The sequence below is a fragment of the Prionailurus bengalensis genome, chromosome B4 (assembly GCF_016509475.1).
Source record: "Prionailurus bengalensis isolate Pbe53 chromosome B4, Fcat_Pben_1.1_paternal_pri, whole genome shotgun sequence".
In the NCBI taxonomy this organism is placed as follows: domain Eukaryota; kingdom Metazoa; phylum Chordata; class Mammalia; order Carnivora; family Felidae; genus Prionailurus; species Prionailurus bengalensis.
This window is the reverse complement of record NC_057358.1, coordinates 5,004,914-5,020,344: the sequence shown is the minus strand read 5'-3', so window position 1 is coordinate 5,020,344 and position 15,431 is coordinate 5,004,914. Positions and strand designations below refer to the sequence as shown.

At 42.6% G+C, this 15,431-nt stretch overlaps 1 protein-coding gene across 6 annotated transcripts in view; it reads right to left on the bottom strand.

Moving 5' to 3' along the window:
- The window catches only part of TASOR2 (transcription activation suppressor family member 2), an 80,045-nt gene that overhangs the window by 16,384 nt on the left and 48,230 nt on the right, over window positions 1–15,431 (bottom strand). For 5 of the 6 annotated variants that reach the window (XM_043561402.1, XM_043561406.1, XM_043561403.1 and 2 more), the window contains 4 exons: window positions 12,124–12,840; window positions 8,745–8,987; window positions 3,938–4,814; window positions 1,863–2,292 (listed from right to left, as the gene is read on the bottom strand). In XM_043561402.1, coding sequence (XP_043417337.1) covers window positions 1,863–2,292; window positions 3,938–4,814; window positions 8,745–8,987; window positions 12,124–12,840 — 2,267 coding nt within the window. The remainder of the gene's footprint in view (window positions 1–1,862; window positions 2,293–3,937; window positions 4,815–8,744; window positions 8,988–12,123; window positions 12,841–15,431) is intronic. The other variant, XM_043561404.1, reaches the window with a different exon arrangement.

Below are 15,431 nucleotides of genomic sequence, written 5' to 3'. Positions count from 1 at the left end.
GGAGATCATGACTTGAGCTGAAATCCAGAGTCAGACACTTGCGGATGGAACTAGAGGGTATAATGCTAAGTGAAATTAGTCAGAGAAAGACAAATATCATACGATTTCACTCATATGTGGAATTTAAGATATAAAACAGATGAATAAAGGGAACAGAAGCAAAAATATAAAAACAAGGAGGGGGACAAAACATGAGACTCTTATATACAGAGAACAAACAGAATTGCTTGAAGGGTTGGGGGTCGAGGGATGGGCTAAATGGGGAAGGGGCATTAAGGAAGACACTTGTAGGGATGAGCACGGGTGTTATACATAGGGGATGAATCACTGGAATCTACTCCTGAAATAATTATTGCACTGTATGCTAAGTAACTTGGATGTAAATTAAAAAATAAAAATAAATAAAATTTAAAAAGAGCCAGATGCTTCCTCTCTCTCTAAATAAATAAATAAACTTAGAAAGGGGGGTGGGCATCAGGGGGGCTCAGTCGCTTAAGCATTCAACTCTTGACTTGGGCTGAGGTCGTGATCTCATGGTTTTTTGAGTTCGAGCCCCATGTTGGGCTCTGTGCTGACAGTGTGGAGCCTGCTTTGGATTATCTCCTCTCTCTGCCCCTCCCTGCTCTCAAAATAAATAAATATGCTTTAAAAAAAAAAAAAAAAGAGACGCTTAACCAACTGAGCCACCCAGGCACACCCTAAGTAGAGATTCTTAACTGGATTTTATCTATCTCCTCGAGAATCAGATGAAATTTATAAAACCCATCCTTAGAAAAAACCCCACACACATGCATATGTATGTATGCATACACACGTAAACACACACATGTACATACACACACACGCACACAGAATGTGACAAGTATCTAGATGTCTAGCTTTGAATCAAGGCTTAACAATTTACTGTGTGACTTCAGGCAACTGGCACACTTCTCTGTGCCTTAGTTTCCTCGTCTATAAGATGGGGTGGAGTGGTCTTTATCTCACTGGGCTGCATGAAAACTGAGTTGATGTGAGCAAAAGGCTTAGACTGCTACGGGGCTCACAGCCATTTCGATGATACCAGCATCTGGAGACACAGGCTGAGTCTCCCTGGAGGCGCAAATCCCAAGTAACCCCAGATACGGACACGCTGTCTACTCAGTGTTAAAACAGGCACTGTAGGTGCCCAAATGCATGCAAAATTATTCTGGAATAGACCAAGCTGAAAACTTAAAAGGGCATATATTTTGTTAAGCCGTTGGCTTACAAGTTTGCTGCAACTTGTTCACGGGCTCCAGTGAACACGTGACCATCTGGCCTTGTGGAGCGTCAGTGGCGAGCAGTGCAAAGAATCACAGTGTAGTTTCCATATCTGCCACAATTACCAACAGGCCCACGGGGGCATGGCATCACGTTTACCGTGCCAGCATTTGTTTTCCAGAATCATCTTTAACAGACTTCATTTCAGTTCAAGGCTTATCAAAGATCTCTAACTCTTATCATCGCATCTGATCCTTCAAAACTATTCTAAGACAGACCAGATATTATTTACCTCTTTTAAAAGATGGGAGCGTATGGTCAGAGAAAACCAGTAATTTGCCCCAAACTCCGTAACTAATAAGTGCCACAATTATGCCTGGCCCCCGACCCATGTGGCCCCCATGGTCGTATTCTACTTCTGCTTCTTCAATCAGGATGGAGACGAGCTCCACCTGCAGACAATCTAGAGCGGTACTTACAGAAACTAAGTGCCTGGCTTATTAATCCTCTACGCAGACAATCCACCTTCCTAAAAGAAACCCACGGCACGTCTTGAATGTGATTTTACACATTGAGAGAAAAAAGAAATTTCTTCAAAAATGATGTCAGCACGTACTTACCTCATTATTACAGGAATAGATGAAATTCTGGCTCTCTGGGGTGTCTGGAAGACCCTCTCCTGCAAAAATCTCTTTCTGTTCGTTCTGCACCCAGAGCTCCAAGCCTCTTGTGGGTGGTGGTTTAATGAAGGGAAGCAAGGAGTCGGCGTCTGGGAAGGACACGTCGGCAGCAGGACCTCTGGGAGATTTGTTAGTCTCCAACGGAGGGTCCACAGGACACCTCTGCACGCTGGAGGCCTCCTCAAGTTCGCTGAATTCCAACGATTCTAATGTGCTATTTATAGACACGTATTTTGCGGGGTTGCTGTGCTCCACCACTTTTCGGGATGACCGCATCACCTTGTTGTGGCTGCTGTAAAACAGAGCCACCCACATATGAAGTAAAAGCTTCACTTCTTCCACATTATCAGGTAAGTCAGTGTTCCAGGGCCTGAGATTTTAAAGAAAAAACATGTAAAAAGTCATTGAAAATGGTGATTTTGGTGGGCTGTCTTATCATAAGTGCCTTCATTTGCATCTTAGTTTTAAATTTGTTCATTTTTATTTTAAAATACATGGATATGAAACAATAATGTAAAAATGAAGTTGACTTAACAAGTGGTTATGACGGATCTAATCCACTCATTTTACAGAGGCAGAAAAGGGAACTGAAAATCGGAGGTTTGAAAAGTGACTTCTTCAGATCACAAAACCCTTAAGCAGAACCATGATTGGAACAGAAGTCTCCAGACTCCCAGTCTAGGATTTCTCTTTTATACCACTCCAACTCCCTTTGGACACAATACACCTGTTATGTGAAGAATGGCTCCAGCAACTACCCCAATCCTCGTCTTGCTTTTGCTAAGTCTGGCCAACTCATTTCTATTTTTGTATTTCTCTTCTAATAGTTGGGAAAGTCTGCAGGTTAAAATATCTCTGTGGGCAAGTCAGCAGAACAACACTATTTTCAGATTATAGTTCCAGAAAATCTCCTGAAACTGAATGGGGAGAAAACACTTCTGTCCACTTGCCCGGCAGGATGACAGCAGAGAGCGTCGGAGGGGCTACGGAGCTGGGCCTCTGTTACACAGGATTAGAGCTAAGAAACACCCCTCATGAGTAGATGGGAACATTAAGTACATGCTCCTAGGAATGTGAGCGTGTAACCGGAGCAAGAAAAGAAGTCTGATACAGGTTAGTTGCTTCCATGTGAAATATTCCATTCACAGGAAGCTGAATGTCATTTCATATAACTAATGGTCCCTGCTACTAGCAACGAGTACCACTTATTAGTACGGGTCAGTCACTGTGCAAAACCTTAATATACGTAACAACCTGCTGGTAGCCATTGCTGACATTAAACACTTAAAAGCACTGCCCACGGACTGCCACCGACGCTCCCCTGGCACCACCTGGAAATTCGCCAGAAATGCAGACTCCTGGGCCCCATCCCAAACAGACCAGAGTCAGAATCTGCACTCCTGTGAGACCCCTAGAAGCACTGTCCCAAAGAACAGGAACCCCCGGGTCCCAGAAGCTAGTTAGTAAGTTGGTAACTCGGGAGATTAAAACCCGGGTTCGTCTACGCTCCAAAGCCCATGCTTTCATCTGCTCTGCTGTTACTGCCTTGATGCTCTGACCCCTTAGATTTACAGAACAACCCCATGTAAGACTGCTCGCTCAGACCACCGGACCAACCTAAGAAGTTAGAAGTAATTCTTGAAACATTTCTTCTGGAATTCAGTCTGTAAGGCATTATTTCTGTATTTCACGATTCTACATTAAGATCTCATTGACATATTGTAAATTCAAAGGCCACAAAGGCTTATGTGGGAGCATCTCAAAATGGAAAGCTGTTCACAGGGCTAAAGTTAGCTTGCTAAAGGGCTCCATGTGACCACCGACGGTGGCAAAACCAGCCTCATTTTCTTAATTGGCAGTAAACACAACTGCCTGACATTATTCCTAAGTTACTGGAGTTACACACAGTACCCTTCTTTCCCTCTCCCCAGATTCTGGCACAGGTATCCCTTCCCTTGACGTTGATCTCCACACCAGAGTTACGTCCATTTTCATCAAGTGTCACTCCCACTTACCCATGCAGTGCTCTTACTACAGTTTTCTCCAGCGGGTGGTTGGTGTACTTGCTGTCTAAGCCGAATACGTACTCTGTCTCACATTGGAACGTGACCTTGACGGAGCCGTCACAGCTGAGCACAGTGTGAGAGCATTGGAAGTCTCTCGGGTCGGAGGACACCACTTGGCTCCTGCACTTGGGTAGCGGGTCCTCAGACAGCTTCCGCAGCGGGGAGGTGCTCTGCTGATGTCGGAAGGGCATGACTTTCCCCACAGGGGTCCCTGCCTCGGGGCCTTTGGTGCCATTCTTGGCAAAGCCCGGGCTTGGGATTCCTCTCTGTTGCAGATGTTTCTTTGAATGTTCTGCAAGCAGCAGGGCATAGGAATGTTCCACGGCAACGAAAGTGCTTTGGCTTGCCTCAGAAGTTTCTAGTGTTTCCTCGGGAAGTGCTGGCGAGGCTTCCACAGGGGCCTTGCTGCCAGGAACCGAGCTCTCTTCCTCCTGGCTGACAGCGGAGTCTGACGTTGGAGGGCTCTTCCTCCCAGTGGAGGGTTTTGGGAACAGTCCACCTTTCTGATTTTTAACTCCTCTGTGATATTCATGGTCAGACGTACTGTGCAGAGAATGTTCTTTAGAAAGCAAAACATCATCTTGTGGCAGTTCAGAGGGGCAGGGAAAGTTTTTGGGCTCAGATGGCGGTGTGGCGGAAGAAGCAGCACTTAACGCTAGGTCAGCTAACATATTTAGGGCCTGGGAGTCACAGTTGACAATGGAGTTTTCAGGTAGATCTTTCTGAGCCACTGAGATGCTTTCCGCCCGAGCTGCATTTATGTCAACATCCTCTTGACCAACTGATGAGATTTCTGATTGAAGCTGTGAACCAGTTTCTCCTTTTGCTTCAGTATAAAAGAAAAAGACATATAACATTTGATTTCTATGTATTTTAATTCTCTGCTCTATTATTACCGCTTAGTGAAAATCAATGATTAAGTCAACATATTCAAGAAAAACCTCTGGATAGGTTACATAGATTATATATTAAAATTTTACTATCAGACAGATTCCTTCCAACTATCAGTTCTATTATAACATATTTACCACAAGAACAAGTCTTAAGGAATGTGCATACTGATTTAAAAAGAAATCACCTTTCAGAAATGTATGTGCCAATCTACACACAAGACATACTACTTAGCTGAGAAAACATGCAAAGAGGAAAAAGAACAAGAATAAACAAGAGAACAAGAGTCCTGCCCTCAGAGAGCTTACAATCTAGTGACTTTCTAAATTTGAAGTGTATATTATAGCATTTTAACATACTTTTAGGAATCACTTCCCTTAACAAGTGCTTTATTAGAGAAATCACTTAAATTCAAACTAGAGATGACTTTGTTTTTTTAAAAATTTTTAAATGTTTATTTATTTTTGAGAGACAGAGAGAGACAGAGCATGAGCAGGGGAGGGGCAAAGAGAGAGGGAGACACAGAATCCGAAGCAGGCTCCAGGCTCCGAGATGTCAGCACAGAGCTCGATACAGGGCTCGAACACATGGACCGCGAGATCATGACCTGAGCCGAAGTCAGATGCTTAACCGACTAAGTCACACAGGCGCCCCTAGAGATGACTTTTTTTTTAAAAAAGTGCTTATTTATTGATTTTGAGAGAGAGAGAGAAAGAGGGAGCGGGGGAGACAGAGCGTGCGAGCAGGGTAGAGGCAGAGAGAGAGAATTCCAAGGAAGCCCGGTGCTATCAGGGCAGAGCCTGACACAGGGCTCAGTCAAATGAACTGTGAGATCATGACCTGAGCCAAAACCAAGAGTCGGACGCTTAACCGACTGAGCCACCAGATGCCCCAAACTAGAGATGACTTTTAATCATATTGATGTTTAATTATAATAAGTAATGATATAAATAAAAAATCAGAAAAGTCATGAGTATTCCCTCAAAATCACCAATTTTATCACCTTTTAAAACTTTAATTTCTACACTGAAAACATTCCCTCTGTCTGCATGTTTGCCCGATAATTCTTTCTGTAGATAATCACATCTAGCCATTCGCCTTTAACCAGAAAACTGACCTTCTCCAGTGGTTTATGTGTATTCACAGGGTATTAATTCAGCTTCCTTAAATGCGGTTGTCATGAAGGACAAAGTTCACGACAACACTAGGGAACGATTCCCTGCGGCAGGTGCATGGATAGGAAAACCATGCGTTTTTCTTTATAACAGCAGCAGGTCTGAAACGGATTACTGACCTGCCTGCAAAGGCCAATGGCTAATCCATTTTTTTAGTATATGTGCTGCCAAAGCAAGCACACTAATCCATTTTTTTTTAAATGTTTTATTTATTTTTGAGAAAGTGGAAGGAGGGGACGGGCAGAGAGAGGGGAACAGAGGATGTGAAGTGAGCTCTGTGCTGACAGCAGCAAGCCTGATGTGGGGCTTGAACTCACGAACTGTAAGATTATGACCGGAGCCAAAGTCGGATGCTCGACCGACTGAGCCACCCAGGTGCCCCATGACTAATCCGTTTAAAAAAAAGAAAACTCTGGCCTGTGAGGTCATCAAACAGAATGAGAAGGGTTTGCGCATATGGTGGGAAGGATAAAAGTAACAACCACTGTCCATTTTTTAGGTAAAATAGCAAAACCCAAGGGATTCAGTAGAAGAAAATGACCCAAGGCGGAGAATCATCTCATTCGCCCCATGGATATACTAGAAACATGAAATCCATTTTGTGACCTGATAGGTTTATTCATACTAATTTCATCCTATCTTTGCTGGTATTATAGGATATCACTTATGAGTAAGGCCTAATATAAAAAACACTGCACCGAAAGAAAAAGGATCCAGTTTAACAAATATGTGTAGTCTCTGGTAAATCACTTAATTACTGACTTGTTAGAGGTTCTCTATCAATTAAAAATAGAATACTGATCATCTCTTTTAAGAAATACAAATAAGACAACACCAAATAAAGTATATAAAAAATAAAGAGCTCAATAAACAAAAACTGTATTAAAAACTTATAAAAGGACACAAAGGCATTAGTTTCAGTAACAAAAATGAGCCTTCTTAAATTCTGATGCTTTAAGCAAAAGAAATGAAACTGATTAGTATAGGTGGTTAAGAAATACAAGAAAAACTAAGAGATTATTTAAAAGGTGGGAATCTTAAAATTTTACCTTGGAATGTGGCTATACAATATATACAGACATTTGAATGCAAATCAGCCTTTTTCTGAATACATGTTTTAAAAACTTTTCATTTCCTGGGCTCCCTTTTGTGCTAATACCCAGCTGCATTCCTCCCATTAGTCAACTAGTCTACAAATACCTGAGAGCCAGTTCGGTACAAATGATCCGAATGACACAGCTAAGCATACAAGGCATTTATACACGTGTCTACGCTCATAATGTTTACAAATTCACTGGAAAGACAAGACCAAGACATATCAGATGATTCGAAAAAAGGATGAATTTGATTCCGCAGTGTTCTCAAAAACTCAAAAGGAAAGGAAAGGAAAGAAAACAGAGCTCGCTTAAGATCAGAGCGGCAGGAAAGGTCTCACAGTGGAGGCAGGACCTGGCTGAGGTCTGGACTGGTACAGGGGAACGGCACACGAGCAGACGTCGGTGTGATGTGGGGGTGAGCCTGGGGTACCTGGTGGGGCAGGGACACGACAAGAAACAGCAGGAGGGAAGCATAGAAGGGTGGGACACGGCCTTGCTGTGAATGCCCAGGAGACGAGAAGAGCTTATATGTGGCGTGTATGGGTGTCACCATGGCAAGACTGGTGTTAGAATGACATGAAGAGCTTTTAAAGATCCTTCCCTCATTTAAAAGAAACCCCAAACCAAAACAACTCTTCAGTCATAAAATAACAGTATTACAGAAGTTCAGGAAAAAACAAACTTATTCATAATCGATTCACCTCAAAAAAACCCGTATTTTCTGAAGTCCCACTGACTCTGAGGTTTTTTAAAAATCTAAAACTAGATGAGGGAGAATGCAGAATCAGGAAGGGTAGATAGAGAACTGCCAGGAAAAAGGCATGAGGAATCAAGTCTGTGTTAAAACAAGAGCACGACACACATGCTCCGGAACAGGACTCCGTACGGAGCGTGAAGGAACATCAGACTTTGCAGGCGGAAGCCGCACGCTACACGCAGAGATGGGAAAGCAGAGCAGGGGCGCGGGCGTGACGGGTGTTCCATTCCAGAGGGGAGGCCTCCGAGGCCGATGGGGCCTTCTGGTAAGGAGGCCGCTTCCAGCAGCTGCAGATGTGGAACCAGCGCAGCTGGCCATGGGTTCACGGAACTAAACTTCATCGTTCACTTCAACAAAACTAGAAAAGTAAAACTGCTTTTAAAGTGAACTTAATAATGCCTTTTAACACCAAAACCAGGTTTCTGGATTCCCGAGTATCTTGAATGATCTCTTTAGAATTCCCTTTGGACAAATAAACTTACAGGCTTCTACTTTTTGTAAGTGATTGCGGCCCAGAAAAATACAGCCAGAGACTACGTGCCTGTGCATTTAGTTATAAAAAAGCTCCTTTCCACGTACACTCTTGCAGACGGTCACGCTGAGGCTTTGTGCAAACTAACAGGGAGGCTCTATTGTGTGAAGGCAAGAATCTGCACCTCACGGATGTGTTTACGACAGGAACCCGACCTACTTAGTCCTGTCGGTGTGGGAGCGAAGGGGGACAGCAGGAACGGTTGGTAAACCTCAACCGTTCTTACATTATTCCAATACACTCTCTTGCAATCTCAGTTAGTCTGTATTGCGGTGTTTAAATTCACAGGAAGAGTATTTCTTACCAGGTTGTGGCTGCTTTTTGAGTCTGGGATTCTGATTGCCTCTTACTATATTTACCCTCTGTTTTTGTGGAGATTTCTTCACGGGTGGCTTAGCCCTTGGAACACTTTTGACTGGAGAGTTCTCTTGTTTCCTTGCCCTTTTAGCACTCGTTGCCACTGGAACATCTTTAGAAATGGGAGCTTCTTGGTTTTTCCTATCCAATTTGGTTGTCTGTACAAACTGTGCAGTCAGCACTTCAGCACCTTATGTAGAAAACACACCGTGTTTTAAGGGGTAGGGGGCTCAGATACTTATCAGCAATAGCTTTTTCTTTGCTTTGGTTTTCGGAGAGGTAACTTTAGCAATAGGGAAGAAAATACAAACTTCAGGGTATTCTAATAAAGATTTTCTTTTAAACAAAGCAGAAGTCCAAAGTTCTCATATACAATGTAAAAACACGAACTTTCTAAGCGTCAGACGATAGCCCTGTCAGGTGAAGAAGAAAACTGCTAGAGTCCTAACTTTATAAAAACACGGCATGACTTTAAAAGAAAAAAAAAAATCTCCATAATCTTTCCTGACTGCTGTGGCAGGTAAGGCTGAAGACGGTGGTTCACAGCACTGGGGAATGGAGAATTTGTGGGAAAGCAACACAGCCACCACGAGGCGAGGTAGGTGAAACCGTAACCAGACTGCAGAGAAGAGACTAGACACACAGAGCCACCTTACAGATTTCACTGGACTGCTCCCAAATATCCACGTCTTAACATCACCGGAAAAATCGTCTTTTCAGAAAAGACAGAGGAAGGTCCACTGAAGAAGCCTTCGCCTGATTTAATCTCCTACAAGTCTCTGACACTTGCTCCTCTCTCTTACAAAATGCTCAGCTTTGCTTCGCACACCGAAGGGAACAGCTACCAGTGGAGGCAAGTAAGGAGAAAACCTGAGGACCACTTGCTAACACAACAGAAAGTGTTTCAACCTTTGAAGAGTTAAACAAAAAAAAAAAGTTAATAAATGTTCCCCTTGAAAACGTCCCTTCCCACTGACTTTTCATACTTTCAGTTGTCAAACCAAAAAACTAGTCCCAAAGATACCAATAAAAATATCACGCGTTGTGTTCGCAGATATTTTAAAACTACATTATACAGAAAACACTACAGTTGATCCTTGAATGTTGGTTTGAGTGGATTTTTTTCCAATAAATGTAAGTACACTACCGTGAGTGTATTCTCTTCCTTATGACTTGAATAACTTTTTTCTAGCTTACATGATTGTAAAAATATAGGGTATGATACATACAATGTACAAAGTACATGTCAATCAATGATTTGTGTTATCAGTAAGGCTTCTGGTCAATGGGAGGCTATCAGTAGTTAAGTCTGGGGAATCAAAAGTTAGAGATTTTCTATTGCAGGGGGTGGGAGGTCAGTGCCCCTGATGCCTACATCGTTCGAAGGTCAACTGTATTTCTAATTGAGAACAGGAAACACGACACTGGTTTAAGAAATCATGATCGCTGTTAGTAAAATGTAGAAAAGAGACCAGTTTCATTTCATTCTCTTGGAGGTTAGAGAAAGGAGTGGCTTTTAAAAAAAACTTTCACATCTCTTGGTGTACGACGTCTCCCTGGGTCTAATGCTGTTCCTCCCTCCTAAACTATTGCAAGTAACAGAGCAACATACGGTTTTGTTTTTCTTTGAAGAATACTTCTCATTCTACTCTAGTTATTTTCTAAAATTTTTAGCACAAAGAAAGGCAAAATATAACTGAAGCAGGAAAACAGTTCAGACTAAATTCAGACAAGAATAAGAGAGGACCAAGACGTGGGGGAGGTTCCGAGGACCTGCACAGGCAGGGAGACCCCGCACAACCCGGGTCCTGGGAGGGAAACAGACACGAAGCAAGGTGACCCTACAGGGGACTGCCCTGCTTCTCTGCCTCACTCAGTGCCATGTTTCTCAAACCTGTATGCACCACCCACTGGTGGGCTGTAAAATAAATTTAATGGGCTGCAATCAGGATCCTTTCTTAAAGGAAACAGAACAGAAAGAACCAGACTGCATTACGCAGAGGCAGGGTAAATGTTTTTTGAAATTTGTTTCAGTCATGCATGAATTTGTGCGCACCGGACTGTAATATAAAACATATTTCTTATAGTGGAGGAAAGTAAAAACATTTGAGAAACAGTGAATGTTGAATTGTAGATAATTTATTTAATACCTTGAAGTAAACTGGTTCATATATAGTAGAAACTCAACACGGCTGGCCTGGAATGTACTTGTGAGGAGCGGTGCAGTCGAATTTCGCTGTTTCCTACCGCCCTACTTCCCATCAGCCTCTGAATGTACATGTGAGCACATGCACCCCATCTCCCAAACTATACTAAGCCACAAATAACTATCTAGAATCCTGATGATCTGCAGATCCTTGATGTTTTCCTCTTTAAGCACCACAATTTCTAAATTCAAAACACTACAGATGGGCTTAGCAAACGTTTTCTGAGACAGGCTGGCAGGACGTATTTCCAGCTTTGAAGGCCGTACGGTCTAAGGCATAGCTGCCCACCTCTGCCGGCACCGTGTGAAGTAGCCAGAGACGACAGGTAAACCCCTGAGGGGTCCTCAGGTTCCCTAATGGGTCCCAGGGCATATGGTTGCCTACTTCTAAGCAAAATCCACTACATGTAATCTAGGATGACCCCGAGCCAAAATCACATTGTCTGCTGTACTAGGCTTGGTAAAGTGCATTTGACTATACACTAACTGGCCTGAGACTCTGGTTCGATTTTCAGGGTCAACAAAGCCATTTGTAGAACTGTTCCAATATATGTGTCTCCAGGTCACTGGCCATTGTTTCAACAGGTTTACGTAGGATCCAGGTGACTATTTTTCAAACTCTGATACACACAAAGGAAGGGAAATTCTGGGCCAGACTGTTTCAGGTTCGGAAAATCCAGGCATTTCATTCTCTCTTTCTACATGTTCAGACTCTCAGCTACCACTTTTTGCTGCTACTGGTGAGCCTGATTTTAGAAGATCCTCTTCTTCCACCCTTAATTGTCCGAGGACAGCTCAGAAACTAAATAATCATTGCCCAGAATGGTGTGTGTTTAAGCGACTGAGTGACGGTTGAGCCATTTTACAAATGAAATGTAGTCTTTGGTGGGTGGGCTTTTGAAATGCCTTAGTTTTCCCCATTTCTTGATTTTCACCTGTTATCTAGATCAGTGCTTCTCAAACTTCAGCCCGTAGACAATCACCCAGAGGGAAATGCTGGCATCTCTAACACACTTCTGCAACCGCCCAGCTCAGTGCACAACGATCAGACAGGAACAGTGTCAGAGAACCACAGTTACTTTCAACTGCGCAGTTAGTAATCCACAGAAATCGTGCTTACCTCTTTTTCTTTTCTGAGGAAACGGTCCTTTAACTAATTTGAGCGTCGTGGGACAGTCGGAACCCTTGCCCGCACTGGCAGCCCTCTTGGGGAAGGGACGGCACAAGTTCACCCGTTTACTCTGCACGGTGGGCGGCACGCTTGCCTTCCTCTTGGGCTGGACTCTCCGACCTAAGGCTGGGTTTAGCGAGATCACAGCTCCCTGCCTTGCTTTCGACGTGTCTTCGGGATTCTTTTCGGTTTCAGTTTCTTTTCTTACTTCTGCCTCTGACTCCAAAAATTCAGGATCTGGAGTCATAACTAAAGAAAATCCAGCATCGCAAATCCCATCTGAGATACAAGGGGACTGAGGACGCTCTGCTAATAAATCTAACGCGGTAGACACTTCCAAAATGTACCCAGTAGGATCTGAAAAATAAGACTTCAACTGAGTGAATGACTGTAAAGGACACTTTTCTGCTGGAGGAGCCAAGTCAAAGCCATTGGACAGTTGGCCGAAGAACGCAGTCTCTTTAATTCCGTCCTGAGAAGCAGCAGTCAATGAGGGACTTTTGTCCACCTTGTACAGTTCTTGGAAACTACGCTTTACTAACGTGTTTGGACAGATTCCCTCTTCAGTAAACGATTTCTTTGCTTCCAGAAGGGCACAATTAAGGGCAGGTAAAACAGGTGTTACCTTTGATGAGATGTCATCTTCAACTTTCAATTCTTTCAGCCCTAAAACATATATACATACATTAAAACCTGAAGTTCTTTTTTTTTTTTTACAAAAACCTGCAGGAAGAAAATGCTTTAGATTATAAAATTATGGGATGGATAAATATGAAAGTGTTTCAAATAGTAATCTAACTCACAATTAATAGAGGACCTCTGGGTACATTTAATGAATAGCTCTCTCTCCATATATATGGAAACACACACACACACACACACACACACACACCAAAAAAAATCATTCAAATGCAATCACTAGGTTAGAAGAAGACAGACCCGCCTCCAGCTCCACTCCATCTGACTAGGACCCCAGCATGTGCTCAAGTGCCATCATGGATTTGCTTTCCACACTTTTTAAAAAAAATGTTTATTTTGAAAGAGAGAGACACATAGCATGAGCACAGGGGGGTGGGGTGGGGGTGGGGAGAAAGAGAGAGAGAGAAAGAGAAAGAGGGAGAGAGAGAAAGAGAAAGAGAGATAGAGAGAGAGAGAAAATGAACCCCAAGCAGGCTCTATGCTGTCAGAGCAAGAGCCCAATGTGGGGCTTGATCCCATGAACTATGAGATCATGACCTGAGATGAAATCAAGAGTCGGAAGCTTAACCCACTGAGACACCCAGGCACCCCTGTGTTTACTTTTTAATGCTCATTTCCTGCTTTCAAAATAGGTCTTCCTTTATGTGCATCTTATTTAATTCATTCAAATTCTTTTAAGTTACAATGCAAACCAACTGACCTGCAGAAAGGCCCCCAAATCTCATGGTTAACTACTGGTGTTGATTTCTCCCCCTTCTTAGTCAAATGACACAAACTTTTTAAAAAAATTAAATAACTAAACCAACTACTCTTGTGTTCCACTCCCTCTTTGACTGAAATGCTAATTTTTCAGCAAGTCAACCATCTATAGGAAAACAGTACTAGGGAAAAAAAGGGAAAAGGTCAGGTTACTAAGATGTGGGAAATAAAGTCCTAGAAAAGTTAGAGTTACATCATTAAGAGTAACTCTTAAATAAAACCCCACAGATAATAAAAGCATCTAGTGCTACTAAACTGAAGTACAAATCATACCACTCTTTTTAAAGAAAAAGTAACTGCACAATTAAGAAATGCCACGTAAGTCCTAGATGAATACATTTGCCCTTGAACAAGTATTAGGAAATGGAAAAAGAATAGCAAATATGGATAAATAGGAAAATGTGGGTAGACTTAAAATAAAAATTCCCTTCAAGTGGTTCATCATATAAAAAGTAACAAGTGAAGGAAAAATATTAAAAAGTTGTGATATAGCACTAATATAGTTCACAACCATGTAGTATTTTTCTAGACAACTTCATTATCTCAAGAATGTAGAAAGGCAGAAACAGAAGGCTTTGTAATAAACTATCATAAAATCTATGACGAGGAACTTTTAAAGTTTGCTAAGCAAAGTACCAATTTAAAACAATCAGAGTTCTGAGCTTCCAGATGTGCCTAGGTAGAAAATGTCTCAATGACCCAGCGGAGGATCTGAATGTGGTCACGTATCCTCACTGTTTCCTCACATATGGGCCCTGTGCTGCTCAACTGTGAATGGCACACGCACCAGTGTTTCTCCGTTAAAGCTGAAGTACGTTTAAAAATAAGGCTGGAAAACAGACACACACACACACGCAAATAAAAATAAGGCTGAAGTCCGAGTTATCACAGAAGAGTGAGGCAGTCTGGGGTAGGGGCTGGAAGGCAGCTCAGGAATCAGCTATTTGACCCTGGGCGAATTCAGGTCTCAGTCCGTCACCTCTGAGCTGTCACCATAAGCAGTAAGGTAAGGGCTGCTGTCAGTCACACAGCATGATGCCTGACAGAGCAAAGGCCTGAAAAGTGCCAACACTTATTGCCATTATGTTCTCAGTATGTCTTGCTTTGGCCATAGCGATGCCCAACATAGTGCAGTTCTCTGCTTTCAGTGACTGAATACAATTTTTTTTAAACATATTTTGGGGTGCCCGGGTGGTTCAGTCGGTTGAGCGTCCGACTTCAGCTCAGGTCATGATCTCACGGTCCGTGAGTTCGAGCCCCGCGTCGGGCTCTGTGCTGACAGCTCAGAGCCTGGAGACTGCTTTGGATTCTGTGTCTCCCTCTCTCTCTGCCCCTCCCCTGCTTATGCTCTGTCTCTGTCTCAAAAATAAAAAAACATTTTAAAAAATTTAAAAAAATGAATAAAACATATTTTTAATTTTTTTTAAAGTTTATTTATTTTGAGAAGGAGGGGTGGGGGGAGGGAGGGAAGGAGAAAGAGAATCCCAAGCAGGCTCCATGCTGTTAGCACAGAGCCTGATTCAGGGCTTAAACTCACAAAATGGGAGATCATGACATGAGCCAAAATCAAGAGTCAGATGCTTAACCGACTGAGTCACCCAGGTACCCCAGTAACTGAATACAGTTTTTAAAAATCAACTTTAAAAACATGTTTATATTGGTAGTAGTTTTATAAACGCTACATATAATTTTATGTTTAAAGATACACAGTGCGATTATAAGTTATGAGGGAAATATCCTCATATGACAAAAAGAAAGGACTCATTTACTTTCATTATTTGTTCAGCAAATTGCCCAGT